At 38.4% G+C, this 16197-nt stretch overlaps 1 protein-coding gene across 1 annotated transcript in view; it reads left to right on the top strand.

The window, feature by feature from the left end:
- Window positions 1-2642: 2642 nt before the first annotated feature.
- Window positions 2643-16197, top strand: part of MMP2 (matrix metallopeptidase 2) — a 33322-nt gene continuing 19767 nt past the window's right edge. Inside the window, exons 1-5 of the mRNA XM_062007283.1 lie at window positions 2643-2924; window positions 7203-7429; window positions 8989-9137; window positions 11258-11386; window positions 12974-13147. Of these exons, the coding sequence (XP_061863267.1) occupies window positions 2781-2924; window positions 7203-7429; window positions 8989-9137; window positions 11258-11386; window positions 12974-13147 (823 nt within the window). The 5' untranslated portion in view covers window positions 2643-2780. The remainder of the gene's footprint in view (window positions 2925-7202; window positions 7430-8988; window positions 9138-11257; window positions 11387-12973; window positions 13148-16197) is intronic.

Genomic DNA, 16197 nt, shown 5'->3' with positions numbered 1-16197 from the left:
CTACTTTCAGGATTTAGCATGCCTTCATTCCTAGCCTGAAAAAGCAGCACCTCTAGCCCACTGAGACTAGGATGATCCTATGGAGCTTAAAGAGAAATAGGAGATAAGAAATATTTTATCCCAAATTTAGTCATAATCTGATAGGACTCCAGCTCTCACAAAGCAATGTCACCAGTGTTTATTTTGCTTTGCTTATCTGAAAGAGGGCACCTCTGCTAGAATCTTGTAAACTGCTACTGATCTCATGTGCTAATGGAAGAGGATGCTTCACTGAATGGTCAGAAACTCAACATATGGGTTCACTCACAAGCCATAAACCAAATATTGCATTATGTGTATTTCCTAATGGAACACACTTAACAGCTCACTAGCTGAAATAGCACCAGCAAAGCAGCAAAACTGCAATCAAAGGTGAGGAATGCTACTTCACTGCAGGTGGGGATGATTTCTGCTACTTGGGGAGTTTTTTTGAGGAAATGTATTTAAGAAGGTGACCTCCACATATTCCCTCTGACAACAAAGAAACAAAATACAGAAAGATTTGAAAACTGCATGGATCTCACAGTCCAATCCTTACACCTCATCCATTTCTGATTCAATGTTCATTAGGATAGACCGAGAATTGAGCATTCATTAGACTTCAATGAGGCTTATGAGTGCAATGGGAATGTGCCAGGACACATTTGTCTTTAAATGGCTTCACTGCAGTATCTTTCTAAATGAAAGCCACTAAGGCATCATAAATTACATTTAAATTCTTATGAAAATGACATGTTTCATACATTTTAAGATTTACAGCAGTCCCCGACCTACTGCAAAGCACGACAATAACTGCAGAATCTTGCAACACAACATCAAATATTTTTACTTGCTTAATTAAGGATAAGTTAAGAGTAACTTGACACATTTAGCAAAGGCTTTCTTAGTCTTTTTTCTCTTACAGCCTCATGTAGCTGGACACAAATATGAGTTGTCATCACAAACAAAGCAAAAGAGTCATTCCCCACTACCAAGTGCAGGGCTGGGGAAAAACTGGAACATATTTTCAGAACTGCCATTTATTAAGGCACCTCTTAGAAATGACTGTGTGTTTTGCTGATAAAGAAAAGCTAAAAGAGATGTCATTTCAAAGCCAAACCATTAGGGGAAAGTGTTTCACTGTAACTCAAGTGCTGTTGGTGTCATACATGAAAGAATGAAAGGGCATAAATGCAAAGCTACTTGCTTACAATGAAAGCTCCATTCAGGTATGAAGCTCCTGTAACTCTTCTGTCTCTCTAGAGGACCAAGTGCTGTTTCCCACAGCTGATTCATCCAGTGGCTCTGCATACAGCTGCTATATTGGGTTGTCATTGGAACTGGATGGGCAGCAAAAGCTCCTGCTAATGCTTTGTCTCTGAAATCCTCAGCCTACTCTCTGAAATCTTTGTCTTTTATTAAGCTTATGGAAATGGGCTGCAGTTAACAAAATAACTTGATATTAGCATAAATCAGTCAATATTTACTATTTACAATCAAATATCAAAATATTATGAGCAAGTACCAAACACCAGCAAAGTATTCCCTTTTCATTAACAGCCCTATTAGGTAACAAGAGTCTAGAAAGTTTTAATTTAACATTCAGTGGAAAGCTGTGACAACCTTTCTGCTGACATACAGCCCAGAGGAACTGTGATGGCTGGACTCATGTTTAATAAAAACTGTTCTGTGACACATGGCTGGCCAGAACACAGTTTGCATTCATGCAGAATTGCCAGCCCCCCATCTTAAAAAGCCATGAGCCAAGCCTCTACTTTAAGGATATTCAGCTAAAAAAAATAATAATATTCTGCTGCTTGTAATTTCTCAAAGCTGGCAACATTATGAATGACAATAAAAAGACTCCCCATAACACTGTGGCCTTATTTATGCCAGAATTTCAGACTATTTTTTACAATTCCCTCAGTGCCAATTATTGAGGTTAATTTCTATTGCTGAATCTGCTTCATGTTCTCTTACCCTGTAGATAAAGGTGATTGTGTCTGTTGGTGGCAAAGTCTCAAGCTGATTCCAAATCCAAACATACCACAAGAACCTCTATACCTTCTGCACAGAGCAAGGAAGGAGAGACACTCAAGCTGAGAGCCCTAAGCACACAGACCTGTAGTTTGTGTAGGCTAAGCAGGAGTGGCACCAGAAGCCTCACTGGGCTGCACTGGGCTATGCAGAGTCTGTCTCAAAATCCATAATCAAAATAGTTACTGTAAGGCATGGTGTAGGAGTGCAATCACATATGACTAAAATACATTATTATGCCTGTGGCAAAAATATAGGCTAAAAAACAATAAAAACACTCAGCCAGGAAAATAATGTTTAGGAATTTGTATCTTTTTAAAAATGTGAAATGTATGTGGGACACTTTTCAAGATTATGTGAGATTTGGGTTTTTCTGCTCTCTGGCATAACTAAACACTTTCATACATGCAAATGAGGCTAAAACGTGGTCTCTTTCAGCAGTAATAAGTATCTGCCTGTTGCTACCTTAAAATCACAGCAATCACATCTGGTAACTGCCCTTTTCTCATGTTTCCACTAGTTCTCAGACTTCCTCTTGTGGTAGCTTGAGACTGCGCATCTGGATGTTTTAAACATACAAAGGAATTGCTAGAGCAAGCAAAAGAGAAAACGGTGCAGAGAGTTAAGATGTGCAGATAAACAACTGGTGTACTGTGCAGCTAAAGTCACGGGCAGGCAGTTGAGGAAAAGCTTTTTCCAAAGAGGAGAGCACAAGTTTAGACAGAATGAAGACTCACACTGTCTGTGGCTTCGTTTTTAAAGTACTGTTATTCCAAGTATATCTTTTTAACAGAACTTTAGCTGCACCGTCACCAATCATTAAGTTTCCTGGAGACAGCACTCCCAAAACAGACAAAGAACTAGCAGTGGTAAGTGTTGGTTTCATCTTTGTTTAAGATTTATATTGTTGTTTCATAAGCAGATGTTTCTTTCTTGTTTCAGCTGAGGCTAAGGAATGACTGTAGCATTCTCTCCCTAGAGTCTCTGGAAGTGCTAGTTAGCTAGCAAAGGTATCAGCTTTCAAAAGTTAAACTAGAGCCAAGTAATGCTTCCCATCTTAAATTTTTTAAAGCCAGCAGAGAAAGGTTTGGGTGGGTTTGGAGTGTTTTTTTCCTTAAGTCTGAACATACAAAATAATGTAATTAAATCATCACAACTCTAATCAAAGGACTGCAATGGTAAAAGGGGAGAAGGGCAAATAAAAGACATCTAACTTTTTTAGTTAAATCAAGTAAAAGTGAGGGCTGTTGAGACTCAATGCATGTAGCACAGCTTTCAGAAGTTTGTTTTCCAGATTGTTTATCATGTGTTGCATAAACACAACTTTAAGGGACAACTGCAATCAAAAGCTGGCTCAAGTTTCAGAAGCTATTGTGATCAGTTTTCACTTTGGAAAAAAAGCTTATCAGAGGATCAAAGTTGTTTTATTTCCAAATTTAACCTGTAACAAAAAAAAGGAGTTTGAATTTTTGTGACATTAGCAAATTATAGCTATAACTCTACAGCATTTTATTCTAACCTTATTTTAGCCCTGTGGACCTTCAAAAATGACATTATGGGGAAGTCCATTTAAGGGAAGATTGAGATGGATTATCCTTATTTTAGCATGTAAATTATAGACATTTCTCTTCCTCAGCAGTAAGTCCATTTTAAGGAAGATTGAGATAAATTATTCTTATTTTAGGACACAGAGATTTGAAAGTTGGTCACTTTTCTTTAGGAGCTGGGAAAGCTTGCCAGGTTGAAGAAGGTCTGGGGGAGGGTAGAGAGAGAATTTCCAGATGGGAGTTGTGGAAAGTTTAGGGAAAACAGACAAACTGACCCAAAAAGGGCACTCCTCAGCCTTCAGCAAAACAAACTCACCCAATGTTTTGCCTTAGCAGCACAGCAGCCAGGGGATGGGGGGATGGGGAGGGGGGAGTGCAGTGCATGTGAGAGGGGAGAGTTGTGGTCACACTTGTCTAATGGTAATTTAACTACTCTTAATCTATTTTCTTAGACACAGTCAGGCTTTTATTCTACAACAGCAATCCACATCTCCCCTCATCTCTATTTCTTTCAAAAAATCTATTTGTTATGTGTTCTCAGAGAAAAATTACAAAGCAGTTTAACACTGTAGTTCTTCTTTGTCTTTCCTGTAGTATTCTTGGGTAACGTTAACTGGCTGCCTTTCCCTCATACCCTCCATCAGAACAGCCCCAACACTCAGCATCAGAACACAAATTGCTGTGTTGCAGCTGGACTCTGTTTCATTAATGGTCTGGATCAAAATTCCAGATCACCACAGCTCCCTGCTGACTCTGGAGAAACTGAATTTTGCAGCCTAGGCCAAGATGTGGTTTACATAGACATTACATTTTCTTCAAGATTCTCTTCTCATAGAACAGCTGGTTATGTCTGGTTATGTTCATTTCTCATCTTGGGTAAAATCTCCATTTTAGGAAAAGCTGAGAAATATTAGCTTTTTACTTAAAATCCTAGCAAGTAAAATTCTTTACCATGCAACATTTTATGGTTTTGGTTGTATATCTTACTCCTAAATCTAAAATGGCAAGAGCAGCACCCTACTTCTTCAGTAACTTCAGTTGTGATGTATAGTCTAAGTTATAGCCTGGTATCCCATTGGTACATTCAAATAGAAGAACAAAATCTATCAAACTACATTAAAATTCATATTGGCATAAGAACACATACTCTAAACAGGCTTGCTTTGATTATGTTCTTACTGCATTTCACATCATTTCCACCAGGCCCCAATAACTATGAGGCTTGGCAATAGTCAAGGTGAAACCATTCTGTGTCCATTGTTTGCCATGTCACAGTCTCCACTGGAGAAATACCCCATCATAAGCTATAAAAATCAAAACTAGGCATAGTCTGTGCTTAGTCAGTGAGATGGAATATCTTCTGAAGAAAATGGTGTAATATTTGAGTACATTCCTTTTCTGAGTAAGCTCTGGACCATTTTCTATGCAGAATAGATGAGGTATGCCTGGACTTAATGAGGAAAGTGGTGAAATCCAGGCTGGACCAACTGCAGTCATCCAAAATCCTTCACTAGAGTTTGCTGATGTAGAGGTCTCATCCCCAGTCTCCTGGGTGAACTTCAGTCAATTAAGTCAATTAAATTACATAAAGTAAGGTTTCCCTCAGGAATACTTCCTGGCACCAGAACTGAAATATGCAATCATTCTGTCAAGCTTCTTGTAATCCTGTTAGAAATAATTCTCCCTGATATTTCTGATACATTTTTGGCAAGTATACCTTCACCTTATTTATGGTGTTTTCCTACCTTAGATTTGTAGGTAATATTTTGGATGCAATACCTGAAGGATGCTTCTTTCTCTTCTACAGACTGTTTTACTGGAAAGATCAGTAATTTGCAACCTTCTTGTCTAATGGCATCATTGACAAGGCCATTTGTCAGCTCTGTGCTGTGCTAAGCACCAGTTTGGGTAGCCTACATATCAGTTTGAGAACACCTGCCATTGGATATGGCTGTAGCTTTTCTTTTAGGAGCTTGGCATAAAGTATTGAAAACCCAGAACTGACTGTGGAGCTCCTGAAATCTCTGCACAAGAGAACCATAAGATTTACTTTATTGGATAAAGTGTACAACTCCAGATAGTTTAGTCAAGCTGATTAGAACCTGTGAATGAAAATAATTAGATCATGATAGGTTATTATCTTATAGAAGTAACCACCTTCATCATAATCCACTTATCTGGTCCTCAATGAGGACAAACTCAACAGTCTAAAGCTGTATGCAATCCAAACAGTGTGACAGCCTAGCTGTGCAACAGCCCAAGCTAAGGCAACAGCTTGAGCTACAGTTTTTCTCCAGTTCAGTCTGGATCCAAACATTGAATTCAAAACCTTTATCTAACCAGCCATATTCATTCATAAAGGGTTTTCTACAGTTGCTGAAGTTGTATCTGGGACTTTTCTCATTTGCTTCTTGTAACTTTTTCATTTGAATGCCTGTGTTTTTATGTCAGGTTACACCACATGCTACAGACGGCCAGGCATTCTCTCACCTGGAGTCTCTACCCCAGGAAACTCACAATTATTCTGCCAGTCAATGGAAACAATCTTAAACACTAAGTTGTTTAGGTGATCTCACTTGTGTATTGTGTAGAAGCTGGAGATCACGATCCTGTACGGACAACTATGACCACAGCTGTTTATCTATAGTTTAACATAAACGTGGAACTTCTCAGCACATATCTGAAAGCCACAGCTGCTTAACTGCAACAATTCTTAGGGAACAGACAAACTCATTGTGACCCCAGGATTAGAGGCAGCAGGAAAGAACAGATTTGGGGTTTTTTTTAACTGTACTACACCTGCTAAATAGGGAATACTGTGCAAAATGGAAAGTGGAGGAGACTGTGGCGTGTATTACTGTATGAATGAAAAGAATGGATTTTTGTTGCCTTTTTGATCCCTTATGACCAATGTTTTTTAAGGAAAGATGATCTGGCGATCTGGTTGTATCAGAAACATCAGCCTAGAATAATCTGCTGGAGCATTCAATGAAGTCTTAAGTATGCAGGTACTGATTGTCTGCAGTGCTCAGGTGACTAAGATGTTACCAAAGATGATCTTCCTCACCTCTTTGAAATGGTTGACACAAAAACAAACTCATACAACATGCAAAAAGCTCTATGCAGTTTGAATAAACAATGTGGGGTTTTTTTCCTTTCAATTTACATGGGCTCATTTGTGTGGTTGCTTTGATACTTTGACAAGTTTCTCAAGAATCCATAGGGTCTTCCAAGAAAACAAAATACACAAAATCTAAAATTTTAAACAGGTTTATACCTCATAAAGAAACCAAAAAAGATAAACTCATTTTCACTTTGTAGTTCTGCATTAAAGCTCTACTTACTAATAAAGCAATTCAATAAGAAAAGGTGATAGCTAATAGTGGCAATGTTTGTTTAATTGGCAACGTGGTGTGATCAAGGATGGTTTTTGTCAATTAAGAAGATTCTGCCGGTCTCTCACTTACTAATAATAGTATTTTGAAAAGAAAACTTGCAAATTACAGAAGGGAAACTAACTTGGAAATAGAGCATTTACTTGTAATGATCAACTATTTCTTTAATGAATTTTAAAGTCTCTGTTTGTGCTTTTTTTTCAAGCAATACCTGAACAAATACTATGGGTGCCCAAAAGACAACTGCAATTTATTTGTCCTGAAAGATACTTTGAAGAAAATGCAGAAATTTTTTGGGCTGCCTGAAACAGGAGATTTGGATCAAAATACTATTGAGACAATGAAGAAACCCCGCTGTGGCAACCCAGATGTAGCCAATTACAACTTCTTTCCAAGAAAGCCAAAATGGGAAAAGAATCATATCACATACAGGTACTGGGTGGTGATGTTGGGGTTTGCTCATACATAACCTTATAAGAACCAATCAAATAAGACACTTAGAAGTAGACTAACTGCTTAGAGGGCTAAACAGGACTTCCTTAGTTTAAGTAACAACTAGATGCTTTAGCAAACACACTTTAGCAAATTTCAATAATAATCATCTAAAGCTCCAATTGATGGTTCTGGTTGAGACTAAAGAGATTTTGGGTTTGTTCTCTGCTCTGCTACAAGCATCCTGAGGAAACTAGAGCAGGAGACCTCACTTGCTCATCTGCTCAGCAAGGACCACAATACTTAGTGACTGCAGGGGTAATGTAGGAGAACAAACTCCTCTGCATTTAGCAGTCAGTCATAAAAATGTAGGTCATCAAATGCATTTTAAAATAAACCAATCATATTTCAGAATCATATAGACATGATTTAAAGCAAATCTATTGCAAAAGGTTTGGCATGCTTCAATTTCTTACCCTTATCTGAATGAGAGTTAGGGGCCAATGTAGCTCTTACTAAAGTCAATAATAATAGTTTAAAAAAAATCTCATCACCTTATGTGGTCCAGAAACAAACTTCTAGCACCAATAAGAACACAAAGCAGAATTTTCATAGCTGCTTGCCTTGTTCTGCTGCTTCCTCACAACCTACGACTCAAAGCAACCCTTATTCTGTAATTAGCCTAATCACCACTGAAAAAAGCCACGGCAGCTCTTACAATCTGCTGCTTGCTGATGTGCTTCCTCTAATTCTTCCTCAGTCTCCTTAGGCAAAAATTAGTTTTCCTCACTATGCACAGCCCCAATAGCAATGAAGTAGAAACTTGTCTTTACATGGAGGTTAGCTGGCTATAATATGAGGCACTAAGAAGGCTGATTCAAATATATGACGGAGGAAGCAATGCACTTCAGAGTTTGTCCCTTCCCGTGTCAGGTCTGTGGCTCTATCTTATGTGCCTTTGTCTCCTCTTTCCCCAAGTATCCCATTGCCAACGTAACTGACACACTGGTAAACGATTATTCAATTGAGATGAAACAATATACAACTCACTACAAAGGTGAGGAAGAAGGGTTGGTTTTCTGATATGATTAACAAGGAAAACAATCCACATTTGAAACTTTCAGAACATTATTGATCTCTTTTTCTGGCAAATCAATCTTAGCAATCAAGGTGTGCTTGTATGTAAAGTGACAACATGACTTGCAAGCTAGGTAGTCTACAAGAATGTAAATCTCAAACCTTACAGAGCAAAAGAACACAAGGTGACGTCTTGCCAGTCCCTCGGCTCTGATGCAAAACCCTGAGTATTTTGTAGAAGGCCCAGGACCATGCAGGCTTTACAGCCTCTGGCTCTATAGTTTTCTTCATGCTGTTGCAGCTATACCAAAGGAAAATAAACAGTACACATCACATCTAAACATATCTCTAAATCAAAGCAAAGCATCTAGATCTCACATGGAGCAATGTTACCTCTTAACCGGTTTATTCAGCATTTTGAGGAGTAAACAAAAGATGGGAGGGGGGTTATGTGTTACTTAACTCTTCCTTTTACCTCTAAGGATTATAGGCTATACCCCAGATTTGGATCCTGAAACAGTAGATGATGCCTTTGCTCGAGCCTTTCAAGTCTGGAGTGATGTCACACCGCTGCGGTTTAACCGGATCAGCGATGGAGAAGCAGATATCATGATTAATTTTGGCCGATGGGGTACATATTTCTATTTTTACATCTTTTCTTTCTTTTATTCCTTTCATTAATTCTTAGAATGATCTACCTTCAATAACTAGTACCCATGAGCCTTTCTGGCAAACCTTGTCCTAGTTTGCACTTGGCTTATATAGGCTAAGATCTAGTTTCACTAAGAATTTTTTCCTTCCTTGCTCATGCATGAGAGAGAGAAATATTTATACAATATCTTTCTACTATATTTGTCTTTCCAAAAGAGAATTGCTAGGGGCAACATTTTATTTTTATATTTTCAAAACTGAAATAGAACTGGGAAATATTGGTATAGATCTTCAGACATGTAAAAGCTGGCTTTCTGCCACGGAGGAGAAGAGAATGCCATCACACTGGTTATTTACAGCCCCATACTCAGATTTCTAGTGATAGCGGTGGAAGTCCTAACTCATTGGAGTTTAACAAAATGGTTTGTGGCATTGAATTTTGGCTCCATAACTGATATCTGTCCTTTAGCAAGCAGAATGCAGGATTTCAACGCTTTCTTTGGTCTTGAGGAGTTAGAAAATAGGGATCATAAGCTGAATTATAGTTTGAGTCCAGCTGGTGATAGGTGACTTGATTCATTTTTGTTATACATGCCTTTTCAATTAATTTTGGTTTCCTCTGAAAGAATGTTCATTGCTTTTCAGTATAAATCTATGGCATCTTAACTTACAGAATTTTTAATACTAATGAAGATACTTGTGCAGCCAGTCACTGGGAGGTAGACTTTGGAAGTGAACAATTCAAATACCCAAGCTCTTTGTGGAAGATTCCATTGCAAGTTGGTTTTCTTTGCTTTAGCTGGTGATGAATTGACCTCGAAAGATTCAGAGATTCTGAAGAGAACTCAGAACTTCAAATCCTTCTGCACACTGGCTTGGTTTGCAGAGAAAAAAAAACAAGTCTTACAAAAGTAGAAGTGTTTCTGCTGGGTTTAGTACTTGCCGGTTCTAGTTAGTTCAGAAATGGTGGGAGAACTTTTTCCATGTTCATTTATTCTTATCCCTTCGCTGCATGTCATTCACAAGAGCTGGGACATCCACAAGGTCTTTCATTTTCAAGCTTTCTTTTAAGCAGAGGATCTACTTTGAAATAAATGGGTGCAAAGTATCAAATCTATGTCAAGGTTTTCTCCTTGACAATCTACACACTAGTTTACTGAAATGCATGAACTGAACTAGTATTAGGAGTGTGAAGTTACCAGCATGAAATCGGTGTAACAAAGTAGAGAATTGGGCCTGTGTATTTAGGGTTTCTGTTACATGGCAAGACATCAGACCAAAAGGCCTTAAATGATGCAACTGGAGAGGCTGGCAGCCAGCTTTGATGCACAGGTCAGTGTGGTGGGAAAACTATGAATACCAGGGTTATGCCCTTGCCAGGCAGCCTTACCCACATGCGGTGTACTTCCAAGAAAAGCCTACAGTGTAATAACAGGAGAGCTACTTAACCTGCTGTTGTCCTGTGAGCTGCCTGAGTCCTTGAGCAGTTGATGTGGAGAAGGAATAGGCTCATACACAGGACTTGGGGCACTGAATAACAGCAAGTTTTCCAGAGGCTCACTGCTGAGACACTCAACTGATTTGCTTTCCTGCTTAAAGTAGTTAGTATCCTGCACAGAGAAAAGAGTATGGCAGTGTGAGATGCAGCAGCAAAGAGCAATCTGCAAAAAGAAATCTGCCTTTACTTTCCAGTCTCTGTGTTGGGGACTGATTCTAGTTATCTGAAAATACCTCTCGATGTTTATTTTACAGCTCCTACCAGTCTCTATTGAGAAACAGCACTGTGTATGCAGTTCAACATCTAATGTACAATACTTTGCTGTTTTTCACTGTCTTTGATTCCTTCCCATTATACTTATGAGACAGAAAAATAACACGCTGTGACAACTGCAATACTGACACAATGTTCTTTGTAAGAACTGGGGTTTTTCCCTCTTTTGATTCAGTCTTGCTAGCACAACCCATACCAATAAAGTCATTCACCAAAGTATTCTGCTGCTGTCTTGGATAGGAAAATACACACTATAATCATTCATGTATAGACTCTGACAGAGTTGAGATCATTAAAAACTGCTCTTTTTTGTCTGCTTCCTCCTGCAGAACACGGTGATGGCTATCCCTTTGATGGCAAAGACGGTCTCCTGGCTCATGCCTTTGCACCAGGGCCAGGAATTGGAGGAGACTCCCATTTTGATGATGATGAACTGTGGACTCTTGGAGAGGGACAAGGTAGAGGGCTTTTTTATGTTTCAGAACACGTGGCTTGCTGGCTGCTACGCTTTAACATTGTTTCAGTCTCTGCACTAAATGTTTTCATTGATATGTCAATAAATGTTAGGGGATGAAAAAATAATTTATATCATTTATATTGTTCTGAACAAAGTGCTTATGTCTTATCTAAATAAATGCTACCTAGAGATTTGCCCTTCTGTTCCTCTATTGTTGTCCCTTGAAAAAGTGAATTAATAATGGACCTGATGCTGCACAACTTTCATAAATTATGGGAAAAGATAAAGCCATGACTGCAATTTTGAATGCTCCAGTTCTCACATACCCAAACTACATCTTTTAGTTTGTTTGTAAGAGGTAGACTGGCCAGTGTTTTTCTGCTGATATCCCTTTTCAAGTTGCCTTAAGCTGTGCCTCCAGTTTTTAAAAATGGAACCATCCACCTGAATAAGGATATATATACTCATAGTATATTTCAAAACCTCATGCTGATGACAAACAAAATCAACGTCAAACAGCAGATTAAGAACATTTCCAAGAATGTTTGACAGGCAGTAGGCCATAAGCTTTAGAAGAAAACAGCTGATGTCCAGGTAATATCATCCCAACTAGACAAACAAGGCCAATTATTTGGAACCTCTTTTTTTCCTTCTTGGACTTTATCATAGTCATGTATTTCTAATTATAATTCTTCTACTGGAAAATAATCTGGAAAACTTAGAATAGGAATTTAAACTTATGTTTGCCTTTCATTTCAAATTCTAGGTTTCTCAACTGTCCTCACATTGAAAAAAATCCCAACCTTTAGAACCTAAACAGTCAATTTCAATCTGTTTGGATTTCTTTTCATTTTAGCAGAAGCACTAACCAGTGCACATAGTTACTGGAGTGGATCCATCCCTGCCTCAGACCAACAATGAACAGAAGGAAACTGTTTTCCATATTAGTGGAAATAGGGCACAAGCATCCAGTTACTATCATTGAAATGCTATGGTTAAGTGAATTAGCTATACATAGGCACATGTTAGAGCCCCAGAACTGTAGCCTTAGGACTACACATGACAAAGTTAAATCAGCTCCAGGATCTGGGTGTGTCTGCACTAACATGCTGTCCCCCAGAGCTATAGCAGATCTCACTCAAGTCAAACTGGAAATATTGAAGTGGCTTATGAGGCACGAGGCCTGTTGAAGCTCATGCCTAACTGGTGCCTGGAACTTTTCAAACTATACTGAACATTTTAGACCATATTACCAAAGAAACTAAATTACTAAATGTATTAACAGCATCTTGGTAAGTTTACATTGCCATAGTAACAACAACATTGGGGTTTTTTCTGGGCTGATTCTAAGGACTGTTCATTCTAACACTTCACCATGTGTAATATCCATGTAACTAATTCAAAGTTACCAGTTATTTCAGCTATGATCATCTTGCCAATATAGAAACTAGCAGCATACTGAATTTCAAAGTGGAAATTCAGACAGCCTTTCTATACCAATGCCATCCAGGAAAAGAAGATGTCGAGAAACTGCTTTTTCTGTGTCAGTTGGTGGCTAATTTCACCTCTACATTTGTTCTCTTTACAGTGGTTAGAGTGAAGTATGGAAATGCAGATGGTGAATACTGCAAATTTCCCTTCTGGTTCAACGGCAAGGAATATAACAGCTGCACAGATGCAGGACGCAACGATGGATTCCTCTGGTGTTCCACAACCCAAGACTTTGATGCAGATGGCAAATATGGCTTTTGTCCCCATGAGTGTAAGTAGATCATTTTCTAAGTAAATTGTTTTGCCCATCCACCTCTCTCTCTCAGTTCCTTTCCGGTAGGTTTAGATTTAACACTCTTCAACATCTCCTGAGTATCTAAGCAGACAAAACTCCTTGGTGTAGGAGAGTTTTTAACTAATGACAACCCAGGCCAAGGCATTTCTCTAAAAACAACACCATATTGAAGATACATCATAAGTAATGTTGGCCCCATATATACATCAAACACACTATAGGTTCAGTTTCATGATCCAGGAAAGTCAACCATTTTTTAGAGTAAGGATAGGGCCAAATCTGGAGATGGAGCACATTCAACAACAGAAACATCTCCCTAAATTGCAGGCTATTCCACCAACAATTACAATTGCATCTCCTTCAAGAGCAGTAACTGACAAAAACTAGCAGTTAAGGATGAATCCTACTAATCCAGTCCTTCACAACTTTACCTACAAATTTTACCATCTGGTGGCACAGGTCCTCTGAGTCTGGGAGTCCTTTTAGTACAACATGGCAATATCATTGACACAAGTCACCCTTTAAATGATCTCATACTGCTTTTCCAAATAAAAAATGATTGAAATTTAAGTACCTACGCTGGGACAGAGTTATTGATATGTGTATACTTTGCAAACTGCTAGCCAGGAGAGAACTCACATTGAATTCTTACTCATAAAATAGTTCCAATAGCTCATTTTAAATGCAAGAATGACACTGTATTTCAGAAATCATAACTGTATCAGTATCTGCACAAAATTTAGAGGGTCTAGAAAAGCTAAGATTGTACTTAATTTCTCACTTTTTTTAAGGGAAACAGCATCTTCTGTTCCACCAGCAATTTATCTCATATTTTAAAGCACTCATTTACAGGTCAAACAACGTGTATAATGCTTTCACACGGCCATAGCTTTTTAAAAATATACACAATATTACTAGCATCTCTCTAATGAAATTATTACAATGTTTCCTGTTAAACATTTGGAATACCTATTTATATGCTTGAATATTTTGATAAGTCTACTTGATATAAGATTTCAGACAATTTATTACTATTATATGAGTGTTAATTTGATCTCCTGTATATCACACAGCAGGAAACCTTTAGAGAAGGAAAAAAGTATAGCTGGCTGTAGCCTACTGTGTTCATTTATTAGCTCTGGGAAGGTAAGGGGCTTCCAGCCACTTGTTCCATGTCCTGTTCACCAGCTCTGCTGCTGGCATCTATATTCACAGATATTCCTGAAACTGCAGGTTCCCATAGTCCTTTACCACCATTGTACAAAAGCAATTGCTATAAGCTACTGGCAGCAGGGAGTGTTTCATCACTCTTGTTACCTATGTCTTAAGCAGCAGATCCACAAGGTCACTTAAACTCCTGCCTGCTACTGCTGTGTCAGAACAAATAATAAGAGAGCTAGGAAGGAGAAAGAAACTCAACACAACAAAGCTTTTGTTGGACATGTGCTAATCCTGTTTGGAACAATAGTACTAAACATATTTATAACATTAGGATGACGTGCAGTCAGTACAAGGAAAGAAAATGCAGTTTGCTGAAAGAAAACTAGTGATGTTTGAGATACAAGCATAGCCCATCAAGCCCCAGGCAAGCCTCAAGAAGTACTGTACAAACACATGTGTGTTAATATGTGTGTGTAAGTTAAAGTACACATACTTTTCAAAAGACTACAGATGTGTCTGTTTAGAAGATGTTCAGATACCCTGTCTTCAAAACTTCTCTGGTATTCTACTGTAGCTAAACTTTAAGTGGATTCCTGTTTGACATATTTTGGGGATTTCTCGAGTTCATTTGCAAGACCATAGAGTTTCCAGTACAAGATTCCAAATTTCCTGCATCTGAATGCTAGTGGTTTGCAAATAGAATCTGTTGTAGAACACACCAGTCTTCTAGCTCTAATGTTATGAAGATATAGTCTTTAATTTTCTTAACTGACCATTAAAGATTCTCATCAGTTACATGGGTTTTGGAACTAGTCTCTTCAGCCTGACATTTCCTTCAGTGGCAACATGTGTGTACACCTGCATACACACATAATCATTATTTTCCTAAAACTTTGCCATTGCCTTCATTCCCCATCTTTCTCAAATCTCCTCTCCCTCAGGTTAATCCATCCAGCTGAAAAAGGGCAACATTGGTCTTATTTCTTTAAAATACCTCAAATGCTCAGATACAGATAAAACAAAGCCTGAATTGTTGGACAAACCAAGATCCATATACCCTGGCTGATACCTTTGTAAAATCCCAAACTCTTACAAAACCAAAAAAGAAAGCAGTAAAGCACTCTCAAGGAGAGCTGGTTCTGGAAGTTGATGTTCCTGAAAATGCTTGTGTCAAGGTTTCTGAAAAAGAACAGAAAGATTTCAGCCCTTTGTTTCTGATGTAATTGTTTCGCAAGACCCTTGAACAGTTATGCACAGATGTTTCTTATTAAATTCACAGCAACATTGTTCACTTATTATTCCAAGACACCATTTTCTAAAACTCAGCTAATAAATTCAATTCAATATGCATAGAGTCTGTGTTGGGGGCAACATTATTAATTGGCAGCATTTGTTTCTCCCCCATTTAACTCACTCAGGTTAGTTTGTTGTTACAGAGCCGTGCTGCATATTTGGAAACATTTTTAAAGCTATGGTACTGCACCATGCTTTTATAAAGTTAACTTCAGATCCGTACCTCAGTTTTGTAGACTGATTGAAAAAGCAGAAAGTTATATATAACTTTAGCAGTTATATCTTCTACAGAAATCTTATGCAGCTGTGCTGAAACTCCCTTTGCCAAATGGGATCAAGGGATCTTGAATCTCTCTCTTTACCAGACTTCACTGACACTACAGGAAGCTTAAGCTCCTTTGGTCTTGCTATCTAATGCTACTGCTACCTGTACTCTGCCTGTATCTCCCTCACACCAACCACAGTTCTAGGCTTAACTGTTCTCCCAGTCAGAGCCCTCATGTAGCTGCAGCTACCTCCACCTTGGATCTGTGCCACAAAGGTTTTAGCAGCCTTCCAGTCTGAGGTTTCCT

Source organism: Colius striatus, chromosome 14, assembly GCF_028858725.1.
Source record: "Colius striatus isolate bColStr4 chromosome 14, bColStr4.1.hap1, whole genome shotgun sequence".
Taxonomy (NCBI): domain Eukaryota; kingdom Metazoa; phylum Chordata; class Aves; order Coliiformes; family Coliidae; genus Colius; species Colius striatus.
The sequence above is the reverse complement of the archived record's forward strand: the minus strand, read 5'-3'. Positions and strand labels throughout refer to the sequence as shown.